The 22,665-nt window shown below is 41.1% G+C and overlaps 1 protein-coding gene across 1 annotated transcript; it reads left to right on the top strand.

Moving 5' to 3' along the window:
* Window positions 1–2,507: 2,507 nt before the first annotated feature.
* On the top strand, window positions 2,508–6,944 carry LOC105478166 (MAGE family member B17). Its single transcript, XM_011735218.2, has 2 exons — window positions 2,508–2,800; window positions 5,352–6,944. The coding sequence occupies exons 1-2, from the start codon at window positions 2,628–2,630 to the stop codon at window positions 6,409–6,411; spliced, it is 1,233 nt and encodes a 410-aa protein (XP_011733520.2). The 5' UTR covers window positions 2,508–2,627; the 3' UTR covers window positions 6,412–6,944.
* The last annotated feature ends 15,721 nt before the right edge of the window (window positions 6,945–22,665 follow it).

Here is a 22,665-nt window from a genome sequence, read left to right as displayed (position 1 = left end):
TTCTTTCTCTTTCTTTCTCTTTCTTTCTTCTTTCCTTCCTTCCTTCCTCTTCCTCCACCCCTCTCTCCTTTCTCTTTCTTTCTATCTCTCTCTTCGTTCTTTCTTTTATTTTCTTTCCTCTTCCCCCATCCCTCTCTTCTTTCTTTCTTTCTTTCTTTCTTTCTTTCTTTCTTTCTTTTCTTTCTTTCTTTCTCTCTGTCTCTCTCTCTCCCTCCCTCCCTCCCTCCCTCTCTGTCTCCCTCTCTTTCTTTATTTTTTTCTCTCTCTCTCTGTCTTGCCATCCCTCATGTCTATTGCATTGTCTGAACCAATTAGAGAAAACCACAAAATTCCCTGAGCTCTATGTGATCAGTTTCTCACAACCACAGACCCAGAGCATGAATAGCCAAATGAGGGGGGAAGTGTCAGAGTTAATAAATTCTGCCTTTTAGGCAACTATTAGTACTTACCTTACTTGTCATGCCCAATAGGACCATCAAATAAACAACTGTCATTTGTGGTGCACAGATTAGCAGCACCAACTAACACTGATTTAATTCACCATTATTAAAAATGATGCCCACTCCAGACAAGAAGTAAAGGAACCATGACTCTCTGGCCTGTAGTCAAAGGCAGGGGAACGTTCTGAGAACTTAATGTACATCACTGTGAGTGGTCAAACTTGTCACAGGGGCTCATATTAATTGGGAAACATGTTGGGGAATGCCACGGAAAGAAAAAAATAAACTTTCTTGCTAACCATCTGCAAGTATTGCTTTTTTTTTTTTTTTCTTGAGATGGAGTCTCACTCTATCGCCCATTCTGGAGTGCAATGGCACAATCTCGGCTCACTGCAACCTCCACTTCCTGGGTTCAAGCAATTCTTCTGCCTCAACCTCCCGAGAAGCTGGGATTACAGGCACCCATCACCATGTCCAGCTAATTTTTGTATTTTTTCAGTAGAGACAGGGTTTCACCATGTTGACCAAGCTGGTCTCGAACTCCTGACCTCAGGTGATCCACCCACCTCAGCCTCCCAAAGTCTTGGGATTACAGGCTTGAGAGACTACACTCAGCAAGTATTGCTTATTTAAAATAAAACTATTCCCATACTGTCACACTCATCTCAGCCTGAGACAGACCTTGTGTATCTTAATTCACTTTTCTTCTCCCTACTCCAAATTGCATATCAAGTAATACGAAGAAAAATATTGTGTACAAACTACTGGTTTGGAATACATAGCCAGAGCAATAAGAATACAAAAATAAATGAGAGCTAAGAATAAGGAAAAGAAAGAGACAATACTCAGTGACCACATGATCATCTACATATGTGATGTCAGATCACCTGAAAATATCAGGGACTCACAAAATCATGTGGCCCTACCCTTCCTTGGAGAAAGCCAATCTATTAGAACCGAAATTACAGCAGAGGCTAAGTCTGGCTGGTGAAGAAATGGAATAGACCAACTGGCTTTATTTGGACCGCCCACCACTTGTCCTGGGCCCCCTGCCTTGAGCTACAGCTTCCTGATCTCTCATCACTTCAGGGCAAGGAGCCATTCTCCACAAAGTCTGCGGAAGAAAAACTGTTCAAGAGATTGCAGGGATTTTGGCATTTCCCAGGAAGCCTTCAATTAACAAGACAGGAACCAAGATGTGAAGCCCCATGTAGGAGGGCTGAGGATACCATCATCCCAGAATATTGGAGGTCCAACACAGACCAGCCTGTGGCTGCTCTCAGACTTAGAGGGCCACAGGCAGGGCTGAGACTGAGCGTCTCCACAATTATCCTTCAACGTTCTCAGGAGCATGAGAGACTTCAGGAAGACAAACTCAGGTCAGTAGAAGGACTGTGAGCTTCTGATAGATACCGAGGTGATGACCCTGAATGAAGAATAAAGGAAGGAACAAGCCAGAACAGTGGGGTCCCATAGAGTCCTGCCCTGGCTGACAGCCCTTGTCATTCTGGAATAGTCGTTGGTGGATTTGGCTCATCCTGATTACAACTCTGTAGTCTCAGGAAGGTGAGAACCTTGATCAGAGGTGAGCAGCCTCAAGTCCCATGAGGATCAAGTTCCAGGACTAGTCAGGTGTCAAGGTGAGGAATTTCAGGGAGGAATTAGAAAACCACACATCCACACTAGAACAGAGGAAGACACAAAAACTCTTACCTCCACCAACCCACATCTCCCCTTTCCCGCACTGCCGCCGCCACACCATCCCATCCCCACTCCTGCCACCCCATCCGTACCTCTCCTGTGACTCGGGATGCCCAGGAATAGCTGTCAGGTTTGGGTGGCTGTCATTTCGGCCTGGAGGGTCTCAGGGAAGGGAGAATCTTGGTCTGGTGGGGGCAGCCCCAGCTGTGCATAGTGGAGCCCCAGAAACTGACTCGAATCAAGGTGAGGACCCTGAGTGACATAAGGGAATGGTTATCAGCAAAAAATAAAAACAAAAGTAAAAAAATGCTTCATCTTGTCAGTCATAACAAAGACCTCAGCTGAGGATCCCCTTTTTTCTGCTTAGATGCTCTAACGAGGGTAGTGACTCTGTCTAAAGGCAAAAGCACAGGTCAGCTGAGGGAGGAGAACTGGACACTCACTGGAGTCCCGGAGAGGACACTGAGTACACTGGAGAGGACTTCTATGCAAAAAGAGGCCCTAAGCAGAGCCCCTCCCCTGGGCGACCCCGCAGGGACTTGGTTGGATGTGGCTCACTCCGACTTCCGCCCGCCAGGGAAGCTGCCGGAAGGTGAAGATCTTCATCTGAGGGACGCCACCTCAGGCTACCAGAACCCCAGGACTGGTTGGGTATCAAGGTAAGGACCCCGATCGTGGACTGAAAGGCCCACCCGCACGCAGCCAAGGTGACCACCCTGTGTCCCCCAACCTCCGCCCCCGGGCACCCACCTCCCTCAGCCGCGGGAGGCTCCAGTCAGGCTGTGGCGCTGATTTCTGAGAGGGTACCAGGGAGGGGAGGGTTTGGTGTGAGGGTGAGGCTCCGATTCTGCAGAGGGATGGACACCTAGGCCCTAATCGAAATGAGGCCCCTGATGCTGATGAGGAGACCTCTCCCAAACACAGGAGGCCCACGAGGTGGGCGTGGTAGCGCACACCTGTGATTCCAGTGCTTTGGGAAGCTGAGGCGGGAGGATTACCTTAGCCTAGCAGTTCCAGACCAGCCTGAGCAACAAAGCAAGACCCTCTTTCTCCAAGAAAGAAAAGAATAAAAACTAGCGGGACATGGTGGCCGGCGCCTGTGGTCCCAGCGACTCGGGAGGCTGACGCGGGAGGATCGCGAGAGCCTAGCAGATGGAAGCTGCAGTGAGCCATGGTCACGCCATGAACGTGGCGACAGACAGAGACCCCGTGTCTGTCACAAAGAAAAAAAAAAAAAGAAAAAAGCAAGAGAGCCAGGGAGAGCCCGAGAGCCAGGTTTCTGCTGCCCTGTTGTCAGCTCTGGGAGACCCCGTGCAGACATAGCCAGACTGGGCATGCCCTGACTTTCCCTTTAGCAACTTTGGGACGTGAGACCTTGGGCCTGGACCTGGCTGACTTAGGTCAGTGAAGCGACCTGAGTCGCGTCCCAAAGAGTTGGAGGTCCCACCCTGAGGCAAGTTCAGAACCCTGAGGTAGAGCAGTGGGGTCCCCTAGAGTCCCACCCCAGCTGTCACGCCTTGAAGGCCCTAAACAGCCTTGAGAGGATGTGGCTTACCCTGAATGTACAAATCTGATGTCCCATTGAAGCAAGGACCTTGCTGTGAAGGGTGCTGCCTGTGATGAGCTGAGGATGGAGTCCCAGGACTGGTCAAGTAGCAAAGTGAAGATCCTGAGCCCTCAGCAGACAGGGCTGCACAGAGGGTGTCAGCAGAGGAGGGCTTTGGTTGCAAGACTGGCTGCCCCAGGTCAGCAGAGAAAGGAGTCCCAGTCTCTGTGGGGAGTGAAGGTAAAAAAAAATCCTGCATGAGGAGGGAGGAAAATGACCACTCCAAAACACAGGAGAGGACATAAAGTCTCAGCTCTGCTGTGCGCCCTGGGAAACCATGGGCAGAGCCATTAGCATTTGGTGATCCTGGTGTCCTGAAGGGGTCAGGGTGGTGTCTCAGAGAAGTGGCTCTTTTGCACCAATGGGCGAGGCCCCATTCATGGCAGGATAGGAAGGAGGACTTAGTCCCTGGTGGGAGTCAAGGGGAGAACACTGAATGAGAAGAGGGAGCCCCTCCCAGGGAGAAGTAGACCACATAGAGCACCACCCCTACCCTCACCCCTGGGAGACCCAGGCACATTGGCGTGGTGAGTGGCATTTCCTCCCAGGGCATCTCAGGGAGGTGAAGAGCCTGGGTAAAAGGGACAGCCTCAAGACAGCTGCTGGAGGTTGTTAAGCTGTTGCCAGGAGTCAAGGTGAGGACCCTGAGGACCGAGGGGACCACCCATGTGTAACTGCGGGGCCAACACAGAAAATCTCCGCTGCTCCCAGTCTTGGGAAATGATGAGCATTTGTGGCCAGCTGAGGTGACCGTCACTACTTCCTCGGGGTATTTCAGAATGGAGGGGCTGGTATGAGGGAATAAGTCTCAGGTTAAGACAGGAGTGTTTTCCAGGTAGTGATGGGAGTCAGGGTTAAGACTCTGAGTGAAGGCTGAGGAGAGCACTCACCTGGATCTGGGAGCACCACAAAGTCTGGCTTCCCTCTCAGGCCTGGGAAACCCCGGGAGAGGGAGTCAAATAGAGGGCCCCTCACTTCTAGCCCATGGGGGCTCAGGGTGGACAGGGCCTGGGGCTGAGGCTGGAGGAATCTGGTGGGCTGAGGGACATGTCTCATATCCTGCCTAAGTGAGGACTAACAGGGCCACCGAGCCCAGAACATCAGAGGCTCTGAGAGTCCAGACCCTGCTACCAGTCCAAAAAGGCCATGAACAGAGGTGGCTGGAGGGGCCTCATGCTTTCTTTCCCCTTGGGGTGAGGGCGGGGTCTCAGGAAGGTGAGGGCCTTGACCTGAAGGGAAGGGCCTCAGATAGTGAGGACCCTGAGGAGTGTGGAGCCACTGGCCCCAAATTAGTAAGAGGACCTCAGGATCCCTCCCTATGTCAGAGGTTTGAGGCCCCAGACAGGGATGTCAAGCCCAGATGCCTCAGTTTCCCCTCAGAGGAAACAGAGAAGTGAGGATCTTGGTCCCAGGCAGGGCTGGCAGGCTGCAGGGCAAGGAGCACTGTAACTTCTTCCCCAGGGTCCCCAGGGGACAGGCTGCCCTGGAGAACAGGAGCCAGGTGGGGCTGTGGAGCAGGGTCCTCAAGGACACCTGCATGGGGGCCTCCTTAAGGTGATATCTCCCCACTGAGGGGCTCACGCCCTCTGTTCCTCCTGCTCCAGGTGCCCACCTCCTGCACCCTCTTGCCTGCTGCCCCTGAGCACAGTCATCATGCCTCGCGGTCAGGAGAGTAAGCGCCGTGCCCGTGAAAAACGCCGCCAGGCTCGAGGTGAAGACCGATGTCTCAGGGGTGCTCAAGCCACCGCAGCAGAGAAGGAAAAGCTGCCATCCTCCTCCTCGCCTGCATGCCAGAGTGCTCTCCAGAGCTTCCCCGCTGCGGGCATTCCTCAGGAGTCCCAGAGAGCCAGCTACCCCAGCTCTCCTGCTGCAGCTGTGTCACTCACAAGTTCTGAGGAAGGTGCCAAGGGCCAAAAGGGGGAAAGTCCCAACTCCTTCCAAGGCCCGTCCTCCTCTGAGAGCACAGGAAGAGATCTTCTGAACAGGAAGACGGGCGAATTGGTGCAGTTCCTGCTCAACAAGTATATAAGGAAAGAGCCCATTACGAGGGAAGCCATGCTGAAGGTTATCAACAGAACATACAAGCAGCACTTCCCTGAGATCCTCCGGAGAAGCGCTGAGAACGTAGAGGTGGTCTTTGGCCTCTACCTGAAGGAAATGGACCCCAGCCGTCAGTCCTATGTGCTTGTCAGCAAGCTGGACTTTCCCGATCAAGGAAGCTTGGGCGATGATGGGGGTTTTCCCCGGAGCGGGCTCCTGATGGTTCTCCTGAGCACCATCTTCATGCATGGCAACCGTGCCACTGAGGAAGAGATGTGGGAATGCCTGAATGCATTGGGGATGTATAAGGGTAGGAAGCACTTCATCTATGGGGAGCCCCAGGAGCTTCTCACCAAAGATTTGGTGCGAGAGGGGTACCTGGAGTACCGGCAGGTGCCCAGCAGTGATCCTCCACGCTGTGAGTTCCTGTGGGGTCCCAGGGCCCATGCTGAAACCAGCAAAATGAAAGTCCTGGAGTTTGTGGCCAAGCTCAATGATACCGTTGCCAGTACCTACAAGTCCCAGTATGAGGAGGCTCTGAGAGAGGAGGAAGAACAAGCCAGAGCCAGAGCAGCAGCCAGGGCTAGCGCCAGGGCCAGGGTTAGCAGGTCCTCTCAGCCGTAGTGAAGTCTCAGGCAATCCTCACTAAGAGATTGAAAAGGGCTGTCCACCATCTCAGTATTTGGGGGTGAGGTGGGGCTAGAGGGAGCCCAAGACATGTGTCCTCGTGTTCTGGTTATTTGCAAGCCACTTGTAGATTCCCTCTTTTTCTTCTATGTCTACCGTGTGTTCCTTTGAAAGAGATTGACTTTGATTCAGAATCTAAATTCATGAATTAGGTGCCTCACAAAATTATTGCTGTTTATCACATTGAAGAGTGATGTTCTTGTATTTTGTAAAATGAATTGGAAATTTTTACTTATTAGATTGTGATCTAGTGCAAGAAGAAATAGCAATGGAATAGGGATTGGCTTTAAACTGTGAAACAACCAAACGCTGCATCAGTTGGGATTAGAAGATGGTGGGAAAAAAGTGTCACTTGATTGGCAACCTTTGACATTTAAAAATCTTATTTCTTTAAGTCTTTTGTTGTGATCAAATAAAAAGCTATATACTCACAGTTGCTATGTGTATTCAAGAATGTTGGAGAAATTAAATCATCATAAAGGAGAACACTTGTTCACTGGCTCTTTTGTTCCTTGTGCTAGGCAGTTCTTGTGTTGCTCTAAAGGCATACCTGAGACTGGGTAATTTCTAAAGAAAAGAGGTTGACTTCGCTCACGGTTCACCAGGCTGTATGAGCATGGCACCAGCAACTGCTTCTGGGGAGGCCTTGGGGAGCTTTTTCTCATGCCAGGAGGGGAAGAAGGTGCAGGCATGTCACGTGGCAACAGTGGGTGGAAGACAGCCAAGCAGAGCGGGTATGGGAGGTGCCACATGCTTTCAAATGACCAGATCTTGTAAGAAGTCACTCACTATGGCCAGGGCACCACCATGCCATGAGGGACCCTCCTTAATGGTCCAAACACCTCCCACCAGGCCCCACCTCCAACACTGGGAATTACATCTCAACCTGACATTTGGAGGGGACAAACATCTGAATTACATCATTCACCAAACATGAATTGAACATCTGCTCTTTGAGAGTCTTCATGCTAGTTCTGGGAAAGCACAGACAAAGAAGACTCAGCCCCTCACAATGATATTTTAGAATCCAAGAGCAGCTCTCCTATTAGGAACACGGTGGGGCTGGGGGGCGGGGCGGAAGAGACACATTGGAATACCTAAGGGGCAATCAAGGGACTGGAGAGGAGGGAGGAGATTCAAGATAGGATCCTCCCCCCATTGCCCCTCCCCTACTATAAATGCCCTGGGACAGGGCAGGCTGGGAACTTGGGACACTGCCAGTCCCTCAGTAGGAGGGCATTTCAAGTTAGCCTGCCTCAGGGGAATGAGAGAGTTAATACACAAAAATCTTCACTGTCATTAGAGAGTAATCCCAGCTACTTGAGTGGCTGAGGCACGAGAATCACTTGAATTGGGGGGGCAGAACCTGCAGTGAGCTGAGATCACACCACTGCATTCCAGCCTGGGCGACAGAACGAGACTTTGTTTCAATAAATAAATAAATAAATAAATAAAATAAGTGTGATGAATTTACTTTCTTATCATAATGAAATATATCCAAAGAGTCGGCATTATGATTTATGAGAAAATGCTAGCAACATCCCTATTAAAACGAGGACAAGGATAGTTTTTATTACCGTTGCTGTTTAACTTTTAGAACAAATTTTAGCCAAAACAATTAGACAGAAAAATAAATCAAAAGTCGTAAAAACTGGAAAGGAGTGAGTCAAGTTGTCATTTCTTATGGATAAAAGATTTTGTTTTGCTAGAAAACCTAATAGAATGAACTAAAAAAAGTTACAAATAATAGGAAATTTGAGTACGTTTCTAGGTATAAAGTTAATATACAGAAAACAATAGCTTTCACACAAATAAACAACAACTAATCACAAGATGTACTGGAGAAGCCAGGCACAGTGGCACACATGGTAGTCCCAGCTACTCCAGAGGCTGAGGCAGGAGGATTGCTTGATCCCACGAGTTTGAGTCCAGCCTGGACAATGTAGCAAGACCCCATCTCTAAATATATATACTGGAGAAGACCCTACTTACAACAGCCACAATAGCCAAAAAAATGAAATGCCTGGAAATAATAAGAAATATACAAAATTTATATAAAGAAAATGTTTAAAGGATCTTGAGGGATAAAAGAAATATATACTATATCCTTGGATAGAATGACTCAATATCATAAAAATGTTGGTTCTCCCTAAATTAATCTATAAATTTAGCAGATCCTCAATAAAAATTCTATGGACTTTTGGAGAAAATATAGAAGTCGAATCTAAAGTTTTTATGAAAAAATTAACAAGCAAGAAAACCCAGTAAATCTCTGAAATGTAAAAGTTCTAATGGGGGGACTAGGTCTATCAGATATTAAAATGTTGCAAAAGTATAAAAGTATTAAAAGTAATGCATGAGTATAGGGATCAGTTGAACACATGAGAAATTTCAGAAATAAATCTAAGTACACATGATAATTTAGTAGATGATAAAGACAACATTTTAAATCAGTGTGGAAAAGATGGATTGACTAATAAACGATGCTGGAACAACAGGGTAGTATCTTTAAAAATGTATTTTGGGGCCGGGCGCCGTGGCTCATGCCTGTAATCTCAGCACTTTGAGAGGCTAAGATGGGCGGATCACGAGGTCAGGAGTTCGAGACCAGCCTGGCCAACATGGTGAAACCCCGTCTGTACAGCCAGGCATGGTGGCACGCACCCATAATCCCAGCTACTCAGGAGGCTGAGGCAAGAGAATCGCTTGAACCCGGGAGGCGGAGGTTGTAGTGATCCAAGGTCACACCAATGTACTCCAGCCTGGGCAACAGGGTGAGACTCCGTCTCGGTTCTTTACAGCATCTCTCACAAATATAAGTAAATATGAATGTGCACTATTCAAACATAAATATGACAGAACATGTATGTAAATAAATGCCATGCAACATGCAAATATAAATAAATATAAACATGCACTAAACTTTTAAACAAAAAACTTGGTACTACAAAAATACTAGGAAAAAACAGAGTCCTTTAAAAAAATATATAGTGCATAAAGCCATTATAAGTAATGCACCACTTTAAAAAGACAAATACATGCAAAAATATTTTCATGGCAACAAAATGCCATAAGCAAAATCAAGAGACCAAAGGATTATTTTAACTTTCATAATATTCAAAGACAATGTCTCTAAATATATCTTCTAGATGACAAGAACAAAAAGATAAAATCACTGTAAAAGATGAAGAAAGAATATCAGTTAGCTATTGCCATAATAATGCTGAGTAACAACCCATCCTTAAACTCAGTGGCATAAAAAAATAAGCATTTATAGGCCGGGCATGGTGGCTCACGCCTGTAATCCCAGCACTCTGGGAGGCTGAGGCAGGCAGATTACTGGAGGACAGGAGTTCCAGACCAACCAGGCCAACATGGCAAAATCCCATCTCTACTAAAAATAAAAAAATTAGCTGGGCATGGTGGCTCACGTCTGTAGTCCCTACAGAACACAATCCCATTTACAATAGCCACACACACACACACACACACACACACACACACACACACACACAAATAAAATACCTAGAAATACATCTAACCACAGAAGTGAAAGCTCCCAACAAGGAGAATTACAAAACACTGCTGAAAGAAAGCATAGATGACACAAACAAATAGAAAAACATTCCATGCTCATGGATTGGAAGAATCAATAAATGGCCACAATGTTCAAAGCATTATACACATTCAACAGTATTCTTATCAAAATATCAATGTCATTTTTCACAGAATTAGAAAAAACTATTCTAAAATTCATATAGAACCAAAAAAGAACCTGAATAGTCAAAGCAATCCTAAGTAAATGAAACAAAGCCGGAGGCATCACGTTACCTGACTTCAAACTACACTATAAGGCCACAATAACCAAAACAGCATGGTATTGGTACAAAAACAGACAAGAAGACCAAGAAAAAGAATAGAAAACTCAGATATAAAGCTGCACAGCTACTATCATCTGATCTTTGACAGTGCTAACAGAAACAAGCCATGGGGAAAGGACTACCTAGTCAATAAATGGTGCTAGCATAACTGGCTAGCCATATGCAGAAGAATGAAACTAGACCCCTACCTTTTACCATATGCAAAAATTAACTTAAGATGAACTAAAGATTTGAATGTAATACCTCAAACTACAAAAATCCTAGAAGAAAACCTAGGAAATACCTTCTTGATATAGGCTTTGGCAAATAATTTATGGCTAAGTCCCCAAAAGCAATTGCAACAAAAACAAAAATTGACAAGTGGGACCTAATTAAACAAAAGAGCTTCTGCACGACATAAGAAATGATCAGCAGACTAAGCAGGCAACCTACAGAATGGGAGAAAATATTCACAAAATATGCATCAGACAAAGATCTAATATCTAGAATCTATAAGGAACTTAAACAAATCAAAAAGCAATAAACAACCCCATTAAAAAATGGGCAAAGCGTATAGCCAAGACAATCCTAAGCAAAAAGAACAAAGCTGGAGGCATCACGCTACCTGACTTCAAACTATTCTACAAGGCTACAGTAACCAAAATAGCATGGAACTGGTATAAAAATAGACACATAGACCAATGGAACAGAATAGAGATCTCAGAAATAAGACTTCACATCTACAACCATCTGATCTTTGACAAATATGACAAAACAAGCAATGGGGAAATGATTTCCCATTTAATAAATGGTGCTGGGAAAATTGGCTAGCCATATGCAGAGAATTGAAACTGGACCCCTTCTTTACACCTTATACAAAAATTAACTCAAGATGGATTAAAGACTTAAATGTAAAACCCAAAACTATAAAATCCCTAGAAGAAAATCTAGGCAATGCCATTCAGGAGGCATGGGCAAAGATTTCATGACGGAAACGTCAAAAGCAATTGCAACAAAAGCAAAAATTGACAAATGGGATCTAGTTAAACTAAAGAGATTCTGCACAGCAAAAGAAGCTATCATCAGAGTGAACAGACAACCTACAGAATGGGAGAATATTTTTGCAATCTATCCATCTGACAAAGGTCTAATACCCAGAATCCACAAAGGTCTCATACCCAGAAGCTTAAACAAATTTAAAAGAAAAAAGCAAATAACCCCATTAAAAATGGGAAAGGACATGAAAGGACACTTCTCAAAAGAATACATTCATGTGGCCAACAAATATATGAAAAAAAAGTTCAACATCACTGATCATTAGAGAAATGCAAATCAAAACCCCAGTGAGATACCATCTCATGCCAGTCAGAATGGCGATTATTAAAAAGTCAAAAAACAACAGATGCTGGTGAGGCTGTGGAGAAATAGGAACGCTTTTTACACTGTTGGTGGGAATGTAAATTAGTTCAACCATTGTGGAAGGTAGTGTGGCAATTCCTCAAAGACACAGAACCAGAAATACCATTTGACCTAGCAATCCCATTACTGGGTATATACCCAAAGGAATATAAATCACTCTATCATAAAGATACATACACTCGTATGTTCATTGTAGCACTATTCACAATAGCAAAGACATGGAATCAACCCAAATGCCCATCAATGATAGATCGGATAAAGAAAATGCCATGGTGGCTCATGCCTGTAATCCCAGCACTTTGGGAGGCTGTGGTGGGTGGAACACTTGAGGTGAGCAGTTTGAGACCAGCCTGGCCAACATGGTGAAACCCCATCTCTACTAATAATACAAAAATTAGCCAGGCATGGTGGTGCATGCCTGTAATCCCAGTTTCTTGGGAGACTGAGGTGGTTAGAATCGCTTGAACCTGGGAGGTGGAGGTTGTAGTGAGCTGAGATCATGCCATTGCACTCTAGCCTGGGTGACAGAGTGAGACTCCGTCTCAAAAAAAAAAAAAGAAAGCAAATGTGGTCCATATATACCACGGAATACTATGTGACCATAAAAAAGGAATAAGATCATGTCCTTTGTAGGGATATGGATGGAACTGGAAGCCATTATCCTCAGCAAGCTAACAAAGGAACAGAAAACCAAACACACCACATGTTCTCACTTATAAGTGGGAGCTGAACAATGAGAACACATGGACACAGGGAAGGGAACAACACACATTGGGGACTGTCAGGGGGTGGGGGGAGGGAGAGCATTAGGATCAATAGCTAATGCACGTGGGGCTTAATACCTAGATGATGGGTTGATAGGTGCAGCAAACCACCATGGCACACATTTACCTATGTAACAAACCTGCACATCCTGCACATGCACCCCGGAACTTAAAATGAAATAAAATAAAATAAAAATAATTATTAAAAATGGGCAAAGGATGTGAACAGATGTTTCTCAAAAAAAAAAAAAGACATACAAGTGGCCAAGAAACATATGAAAAAAATGCTCTTCATCACTAATCATCAGAGAAATGCAAATCAAAACCATTACGAGATACCTTCTCATACTAGTCAGAATGGCGATTATTAAAAAGTCAAAAAATAACAGATGCCGGCAAGGCTGTGGAGAAATGGGAACACTTTCACACTGTTAGTGGGAATGCAAATTAGTTCAGCCACCGTGGAAAGCAGTTTTGAAATTTCTCAAAGAACTTAAAACAGAACTACCATTCGACCCAGCAATCCCATTACTGGATATACACCCAAAGGAAAATAAATCATTCTACAAAAAAGACACATGCACTTATATGTTCATCACAGCACTATTCACAGTAGAAAAGATATGGAATCAGCCTAGGTGCCCATCAACAGTGGATTGGATAAAGAAAATGTGGTACATATACACTATGGAATACTAAGCAGCCATATAAAAGAACAAAATCATGTCTTTTGCAGCAATATGGATGCAGCTGAAGGCCATTATCCTAGCGAACTAATGCAGGAAAAGAAAAGCAAATACCACATGTTCTCACTTATAAGTGGGAGCTAAGCACTGAGTACACATGGACATAAAGATGGGATCAATAGATACCAGGAACTACTGCGGGGGGCGGGGGGAGGGCAGCAAGCAAAGGCTGAAAAACTACCTATTGGGTACTATGCTCACCACCTGGGTGATGGGATTATTCATACCCCAAACTTCAGCATCATGCAACATACCCATGTAATAAACCTGTACATGTACCCCCTGAAGGTGAAGTAAAAGTTGAAATTGTATTTTTTAAAAAAGAAATAAAATTATGGTGACCACTAAAAAAAAAGAGAGAGACTATTTCTATTAACACTGTTTGTCCTATGCTAATCTCTTGCTGATTTTGGTAATACACCCTGAATCTCAAGTTTGTCATCTATCACCTTCAAAAACATATTTCTATCTTGTGCCTCTGAATTCCTTTCCTCAATGAAACAAAATAAAGACACCTAGTATATGATTGATGGTTTTGGTAACAAAATTTTAAAATTTCTTTCATTTTGATCTCACAGATTAGATTTAATCTTTGACCAAGGTTTCTCAATCTTGCCACTATTGATATTTTGAACCAGATCATTCTTTGTCATGGGGGACTGCCCTGTGCATCATAGGTTGTTCAGCAGCATCCCTGGCCTCTACTGATTAGATGCTTGTACCACTCTCCAGTTCTGATAACCAAAAATATCTCCAGACATTGCCAAATGTATTCTGGATGGCAAAATCACACGTTCAGTCTTTGATTTTTTATATTCAGGGGTTTCTTAAAGATTTGATCATAGCTTTTGGCATTAGATACTGCCAGGAAAATAATTTGACTTCTTCAACTAATAAGTATAGTTTGAGAAGTTGTCAAAGAAAATACCACAGCATTTAACAGAAATGATCAATGACAAGGTTACATCTTAACCAGGCACCTCCTGAACAACTGATAAGTGCAAGCTAAGTAAGTTATTTTATTATTGCCTACATTGTCAACCTAAGGAAAATCCTTGTTCTTTATTTAAGGACATCACACTAAAGCTATTTTCTGTTAACTGTAGTGAAAAACCACTTCCAGAATGGTGATATAAGAACATCTGAAAATTCACTTCTACATAAAAAGTTCAAGCAACACTGTAAACAAACTAGACCTAACATACCTCATCCAACGAAATCAGAATACATGTTCATGTCAAGTGCACATGGAGCATTGTCAAAAACAGACCATATGTTGGGCCACAAAAACACATCTCAATAAATTTTTTATAACTAGAAATTATACAAAGTACATTCTCCAAACACAGTGAAAGGAAATTAGAAATCAATAACAGAAGGAAATTTAGGAAATTCATACACTTGTAAGAAATAAATAACATACTCCTAAATAACCAGTAGGTCAAAGAAAACAATCACAATAGAAATTAGAAAATATTTTGAGGTGAATGAGAACGGAAATACAACATACCAAAACTTACGAGATACCGCTAAAGCAGTACTCAGAAATTTACAGTTGTAAATGCTTATATTAAGAAAGGACAATCTCAAGTTAATAACCTAATCTTCCACCTCAAAAATTATCAAAAGAAGAGCAAGCTAATCCCAAAGCAAGCAGAAGGAAGGAAATAATAAAGATTAGAACAGAAATAGATGAGAGAGAGAATAGAAAAACAATAAAGAAAATCAATGAAACCAAAAGTGGGTTATTTAAGAAGATCAATGAAACTGACAAACCTTTAGCTATGCAGACCAAGAGAAATAAGGAGAATACTCTAAAACCAGGAATGAAAAAAAGGGACATCATCACTAACCTTACAGAAATAAAAAAAATTATAAGTATATTCTATGAACAATTATGTGCCAACATATTAGCATAGCCTAGATAAAATGGACCAATACTAAAAAGACAAAAACTGTCATAACTAACTCCAGAAATGACTGAAAACTTAATAGACCTATTAAGTAGGAGTAAAGAGATTGAAATAATAATAATAAAAACTGTCTACAAAGAAAAAGTTCAAGCTCAAATGTCTTCACTGGTAAATACTACCAAACATTTGAAGAAAAAGTAATGCCAATTATTCATAAACCCTTCCAAAAAAAAAAAAAAAAAAAAAAAAAGCAGAAGAAGGAACACTTCACAACTCATTCTATGAGGTCCTGACACTAAAACCCAAAGAAGATATCACAAGAAAAGAAAAATAAAACTAATAAAACTATAGACCCATATCCCAAATGAATATAGACACAAAAAAAATCCCAACAAAATACTAGCAAACTAAATCCAGCAACATACAAAAAGGACTATACACCACGACCAAATCTAACCTATTCCAGGAATGCAAACTTGGCTTAACATGTGTAAATTAATTTAAGACATTATATTCATAGACTGAAGGACAAAATCCACATGATCATCTTCATAGATGCATAGAAAGCATTTGACTTTCTGTTCCTGTGTTAGTTTGCTGAGGATGATGGCTTCCAGTTTCATCCATGCCCCTGCAAAAGACATGATCTCATTCCTTTTTATGGCTGCATAATATTCCATGGTGTATATGTACCACATTTTCTTTATCCAGTCTATCATTGATGGGCATTTGGGTTGGTCCCATGTCTTTGCTATTGTAAATAGTTCTGCAATAAAAATACGTGTGCATGTGTCTTAATAGTAGAATGATTTATATTCTTTTGGGTATACACCCAGTAATTGAATTACTGGGTCAAATGGTATTTCTGGTTCTAGATCCTTGAGGAATCGCCACACTGCCTTCCATAATGTTTGAACTAATTTACATTCCACCAACAGTGTAAAAGCATTCCTACTTGTTCTCACTCATAAGTGGGAGTTGAACAATGAGAACACATGGACACAGGGAGGGGAACATCACACACCGGGGCCTGTCAGCGGGAGCGGGGTGAGGGGAGGGAGAGCATCAGCATCAATAGCTAATGCACGCAGGCCTTAAAACCTAGATGACTGGTTGATAGATGCAGCAAACCACCATGGCACACGTATACCTGTGTAACAAAACCTGCATGTTCTGCACATGTATCCCAGAACTTAAAGTAAAAAAATAAAAAATAATTTTTTTTAAAAAAGCTGGGCGTGGCGGCTCATGCCTGTAATCCCAGCACTTTGGGAGGCCGAGGCAGGTAGATCACTTGATTCTTGAGTTTGAGACAAGCCCTGCCAAAATGGCAAAACTCCATCTCTACTAGAAACACAAAAATTAGCCGGATGTGGTGGTGCGTGTCTGTAATTCCAGTTACTCGGGAGGCTGAGACAGGAGAATCACTTGAACCTGGGAAGCAGAGGTTGAAGTGAGCCAAGATTGCACCACTGCACTCCAGCCTGGGCGACAGAGTGAAAACTTGTCTCAAAACAAAACAAACAAACAAGCAAAAGAAAAAGCATGACAAAATCTAACACTTTTTAAAAATTAAATAAACACACTTAACAAACCAGGAATAGAAGAGAACTTCCTCAAGCAAATGAAGGGCGCTTATAAAAAACTGACAGTTAAATCATATTTGATGGTGAAAGTTTCTGCTTAAGATGAGAAACAATACAAGAATATCTGCTCTTGCTACTTCTAGTCAACCTTGTAGTGGAAGTTCTAGCCAGAGAAGTTAGGCAAAGAAAAGAAATAAAGGCATCGGTTTGAAAAGGAAGATGTAAAGCTATCTCTATTAGCAGATGATATAATCTTGTATATAGAAAATCCTAAGGGATCCACAAAAAATTATTAGAACTAATACATGAGTTCAGTAATTAGGATACTTGATCAGGATACAAGATCAATATGCAGCAATTAATTTTATTTCTATACACTAGCTATAAACAATCCAAAAAGGAAATTAAGAATACCACTCCATTTATAATAGCATCGAAAAGAATAAAATACTTGGGAATAAATTTAACAAAGGAAACACAAGACTTGTATGCCGAAAACTACAGAACATCATTGAAAGAATGTAAATAAAAGACAGACCATGTTTATGGATCGAAAGGCTTAATATTGTTAAGATGGCGATACTCCCCAAATTGATCTTACAGATTCAATGCAATCCCTATCAAAATCCAAATTGCCTGTTTGAAGGCAATTGCCAATTTTCCTTAAGTACGAGGGACTCAGAATAGAAAAAAAAAAAATCTGAAAAAGAACAAAGATGGAAAAGTAATATTTCTTGATTTCAAAACTTACTACAAAGCTACAGTAATCAAAATAGTGTAATACTCACATATGAATAGACATATAGATCAATGGAGCAGAATTGAGAGTCTAGAAATTAACCATTATATTTGTGGTCAATTCATTTCAACAAGAATACCAAGAAAATTAAATGGGGAAATAATAGTCTTTTCAACAAATGGTGCTGGGTCAACTACATATCTACACGCAAAAGACTAAATTTGGAGTCCTAACCTACCTCATATACAAAAATAACTCCAAATGGATTATAGACCTAAAAATAAGAGATAAAACTATGAAACTCTTAAAAGAAAACGTAGAAGTAAATCCTGACCTATGATTAGATGACGGTTTATTAGATATGACACCAAAAGCATAAGTGACAATAGAAAAAAGAGACAAATTGAACCTTATCAAAATTAAAAACTTTTGTGCTTCAAAATAATATCCTGAAAGTGAAAAGACAACCCACAGAATGGGGAAAATATTTGCAAATCATTTATCTGATAAGGGACTTCCATGTAAAATATACAAGTGACTGCTAACCAGCACAAGGTTTCTTTTTGAGGTGATTAGGGTGTTTTAAAATTAGATAGTGATGCTGGTTGCACAATCCTGTGAATATACTAAAAATCACAGGTATATTTCCAAAAGGTAAATTTTATAGTACATGAATTATCATTAAAGCTATTTTTTTAAAAAAATGAAGTGGGCTTTTCTCCCTGCCTTTTCAGCTGCCCAGAGCCAGCTTGTTTAAATACCTGTGAGCATCCCTTTCCAGAGATTACAAAGTGAAGATGCAGACATATTTATTTTCAAACTTCCCACAAAGGAACCCATTCTTTATCTCTTGGCTGCTTATTGAAAGCATCTGGACTGAGGATACGCAGGACACCTTGAAGCTATGACTGTTTTGCATCCAAAATTACAGGGTTGCAGTTGTTGTTTGTCTTTTCAATTCCTTCAAAAATCAGTGCCTAGGGCAGGAATTTATAGCATTTGTTTACTCTGTTCCTATATCCCTGAGGCAGAGCGGAGAGATAGACAAATAAAAATTGGTAGTCCCACACAGCTCCCTTTCTTTCAAGGTGTCTCACAGACACCTTGATTGGACTGTGGCTTCTTGGGAACATCCCAGGGTAGAAACAGATAGGGCTGGTGATCCAATACCACTCTCCCCAGTTAAGTCACTTCATGGGCTGGAGGGATTATGGAGCCCAGGGCATAGGAAGCACTGATTTTTTAAAAAATAATAATAACTGTAGTAATTAGATTAATCGAATATTCTAGGCACCTTTGTAATAAAATATGACATCTTTTCATCTTTCCTGACAGATTAATGGTTCAGAGAATGATATTAAAAGCCAACTTTTTCTTAGCTCTGTGTCTCCTGGTTCCTCAGCCTCACTCTATATTTGTGGAATGATTTAAGTATTAGTTCAAGAATTCATCATGAAGCAAACAGAATGATGTTCCCACTTCACAAACCCAGAGAACTACACAGATTAGGTCATTTCACTTCTGCAGAGACTTGTTTTGATAAATTCAAATACCCAAAGGGCATAGACATTAGCCTTGGTGGGTTAATGGCTACTAATTCAATCTTGTGGAAAGAAAGCCTTACTAATGATTAGGTTTTCAATCTTGCAAGACCTGGACCAGCAACTTCTCCAAGATTCTTTATTCCATACTATATGTAGCAAAGAAATAAGGTGGTTAATGTAACAGAATTGTTGTGAGAACTTTGCTTACACTAGGTATGAATCCTTGGTCTACCACTTACTAGCTGGGTAACTTTGGATATGTTACTTAACCTCTCTGGGTCATATTTTCTGTATCTATCACATTGTGATGATAATCCCTAACTTACAAGAGTGTCGTAAGAATTGCAAATGACATGAGGAGATGCACAACTTAACTAGTAATTAAAGAAACAGAAAGCCAGACTGCAAAGAGATACCATTCTACACCCATACAATTGGGAAAATAGGAAGCCTGACAATATCAAGTATTGAAAAGGAGATGAAGCAATAGGTCTCTTATGTAATGTATCGCTCATACATTGTATATTGTTCCAAATGATTTGGAAAACAACATAACATTATATCATAAAGTTGAACAGTTTTAAACTCTGTGAAACAGCAATTCTACTGCCAGGTATATACCCAAAGGAAACTCTTGCACATGGTTATTCAAAAATATATACAAAAATGTTTATATCAGCACCTTTCAAAATAGCAAAACTTTTTGAAACAACCCAAATGCCCATGACAGGAGAATGGGTAAACTAATTGTGATACATTCACACAATGGAATATTAAACAGCAGTGAAAATGATGGAACCACAACTACTTGCAACAATATGTTGAGTGAAGACCAAGTACAATATTCTTTCACAAAGTTCAGTGCAAGTCAAAACATGTATTTATATTAAAGCTTATGACACGTGTCCAAACAAAACAAAAAGACAATGGGACAATAAACACAATATTAATATAGTGGCTATCTCTGAGGGAGAGGCAGGATGGGAGAGGGGCAGAGTACAGAGTTAAAGTAAGTTTTTGGTATGTTCAAATTTCTGCATTAAATAGCAGGTTCATGGATGGTCATGGAATAATAAATAACATGTATTATTAACATTATAAATGCAGGTGAGGTGGATCCAGGTTTTGTAGGGACTTCTTTTGGAAAAGTAATATGAAGTTATACACGTTCAATATCCTTGGCCACTCCAATGCTCCTTTACATGAGGGGAAGTGTGATGGAGAAGTCAGAATGGAAAGAGAGTGTTCTTAACTGATCCTGTTTAAAATATCTTTCTTTTTCAGATTTTACAAAACCTATATGGCCATGACAACACATTGCTCATGTTCTGCCAGGGGCATGGAAGAGGCCTCTGCAATTGAGGGGCCTGAAGCTTAAGCTTTAGTGGCTTCATGGTAAATGCATCTCTAAGGAAGTTAGATGTAAAGGGCACTAGATGGCTCTAGTCTGGGCTCTAAAACTAGAGCTGTATGTCGTCAGGCAGGCCAATTACCTCCTCTGAACCTCAGCTTCTTTCTCTGTGAAACGATGGATCAAGCAGTATCTTCAAACTTAAACATCCTGCAATTCTGTTAGTGAAGTTTATGGACTCATTTAATAGACACACAGTGTGAAGTCTATGTCATCAATACAATGTGTTTACAATGGGTTTTAAGTTAAAACTCTGTCATCTCCTATGTAGCCTGTGATAGTAGAATTTATACTGAAAAGGTTAATGGCAGCACAAAAGAAAATTCTTTAGCACAGAATTTTTGTTCCCTCACAATGTAAATATTTTAAAACATTATGAAAGTGCAAGGCTATTTAATGAGACAGGGAAAGTAAGTTATATATGAAAAGAGGGAACGGAAACAAAGTTAACCCCAATTAACATGCATATTATCTTAAAAGTTAAGACATTATAATGAATAATTACAGGTACGAATAAAAGAGTTCAATAAGAATGAAGGCTGATAACAAAAACAGACAAAAATTAGTCACTTTTTATTTAATTCCAGATACAGAATTTGAGTCCTTTCTTTCCCTAGACTGGGGGGAATACTGTCACCACAGGGTGGTACATAGTCACTCTCTTGTTTTGCTTTCTTTTATTTTCTTTCATCACCAGTTAGCAGCCCTGTGGCTCCATTTCCACTCAAACCAGAAACCCACTTGAACATATTTGTTATATCTCCTTTGACATATATACATTTTTGCAAACTATAAAATGTATGTATTTAAATTCATATAATGGTATTGTCTTGTAGATATCATATTTCTTTTTTTTTTTTAACTTGAGAGTGCATTTTTAAGATCTTTCCACAATGCAATTGCTCCTAATTCCTGAATAGTATGCATTTCATTTATCCATTTCCCTAGTGATGGATGGCAACAATGCTCCAATGAACAAGTTTATTCATATGCAATTACAAGTGTGTGTGAAGGTGTTATCACATATATAGAGGAGTGGGATTGCCAGCTCATTGGGAATTTGCATAATTTCTCTTAGGATACCAATGCTTTCGTCCACAATAACTGCACCAGTCTACTGCATGCCAGTAGTGCATGCATTTCGATTTCCTCACCTTTTCACAAATACTTGGAATTTTCAGACTTATTTTTTTGACAACAAAATGAGAATAAAGGTGTATTGCTGTTTTACTTTGCATTATCTGAGGTTGAGCATGTCTTCTTATTCTTGTTTGCCCATTTAAAATTTTCTGTGTCTTTCTTTTTCATACAAATTGCCCATTTTCCTATTTCTCCTTTCTTTTTCTTGTTGATTTGCTTGATTTCCTTGTATATTGTAGTATTAATCCTTTGACTTTAGTTTTTGATGTTACACAAATTTCCTATTAAGTCACTCACTTATTAATTTTGTATGTGATATCTTTCATTCCAAAACGCCTTAGTGTTGATGTAAACAAGCAATACTTACCTGTCAATTAGACAATAATTAATTTTTTAAATAATTGGAAAAATTCATTTACTGGTAGAAAATCATATGGAAAGAGTGTGATGTTGAGATGTTCAAGGTGAAAAATCTCAGCCTATGTTTCCTTAAACTAATTTTGAGCTACTTTTTAGGTTTTTTGAAAATCAAACACCTTATCCGGATGCAAACACTTCTGTAAAGTGCAATGAGTCAAATAATCATATATGCAGATTGTATGACTTTGACAAAAAGCAGAATTCTGTTTAAGAATGATGTTAAATTCTCTTTTAAAAATATGTTCTTTAATTTGTACATATTTTACATTGTTTAATTTATATGTATGTTTATACACAATTTTCCACAATCATAGATCACTACAGCCTTGAACTCCTGGGCTCAAGTGATCCTCCTGAGTAGCTGGGACTACATGCATGCACCACCATACCCAGGTAATTTTTAAATTTTTTTTTTTTAGAGATAGGGTCTTGCTATATTGCCCAGGCTGGTCTTGAACTCCTGGTCTCAAGTGATCTTCCCATCTTGGTCTCCCAAAGTGCTGGGATTACAGTTGTGAGCCACTGTGCCCATCTTATTGTAAGTTTTTAACAGAGCTTTTATCGCATTAAGAAGTTCCTTTTTCTTTCTATTATTTCTGGTGGATTTTTCCTTTTATTAATATGATGTTTCTCTTTATTTCTAGCAATA

The sequence above is a fragment of the Macaca nemestrina genome, chromosome X (genome assembly GCF_043159975.1).
Source record: "Macaca nemestrina isolate mMacNem1 chromosome X, mMacNem.hap1, whole genome shotgun sequence".
Lineage (NCBI taxonomy): Eukaryota > Metazoa > Chordata > Mammalia > Primates > Cercopithecidae > Macaca > Macaca nemestrina.
The sequence above is the reverse complement of the archived record's forward strand: the minus strand, read 5'-3'. Positions and strand labels throughout refer to the sequence as shown.

Excerpts from the sequence above, each read along its gene's own strand:
- LOC105478166 (XM_011735218.2), top strand. The coding sequence starts at position 2,628 with ATGCAAAAAGAGGCCCTAAGCAGAGCCCCTCCCCTGGGCGACCCCGCA. Across the intron at positions 2,801-5,351 it reads AGGACTGGTTGGGTATCAAG|GTGCCCACCTCCTGCACCCT; the intron begins GTAAGGACCCCG and ends CTCCTGCTCCAG.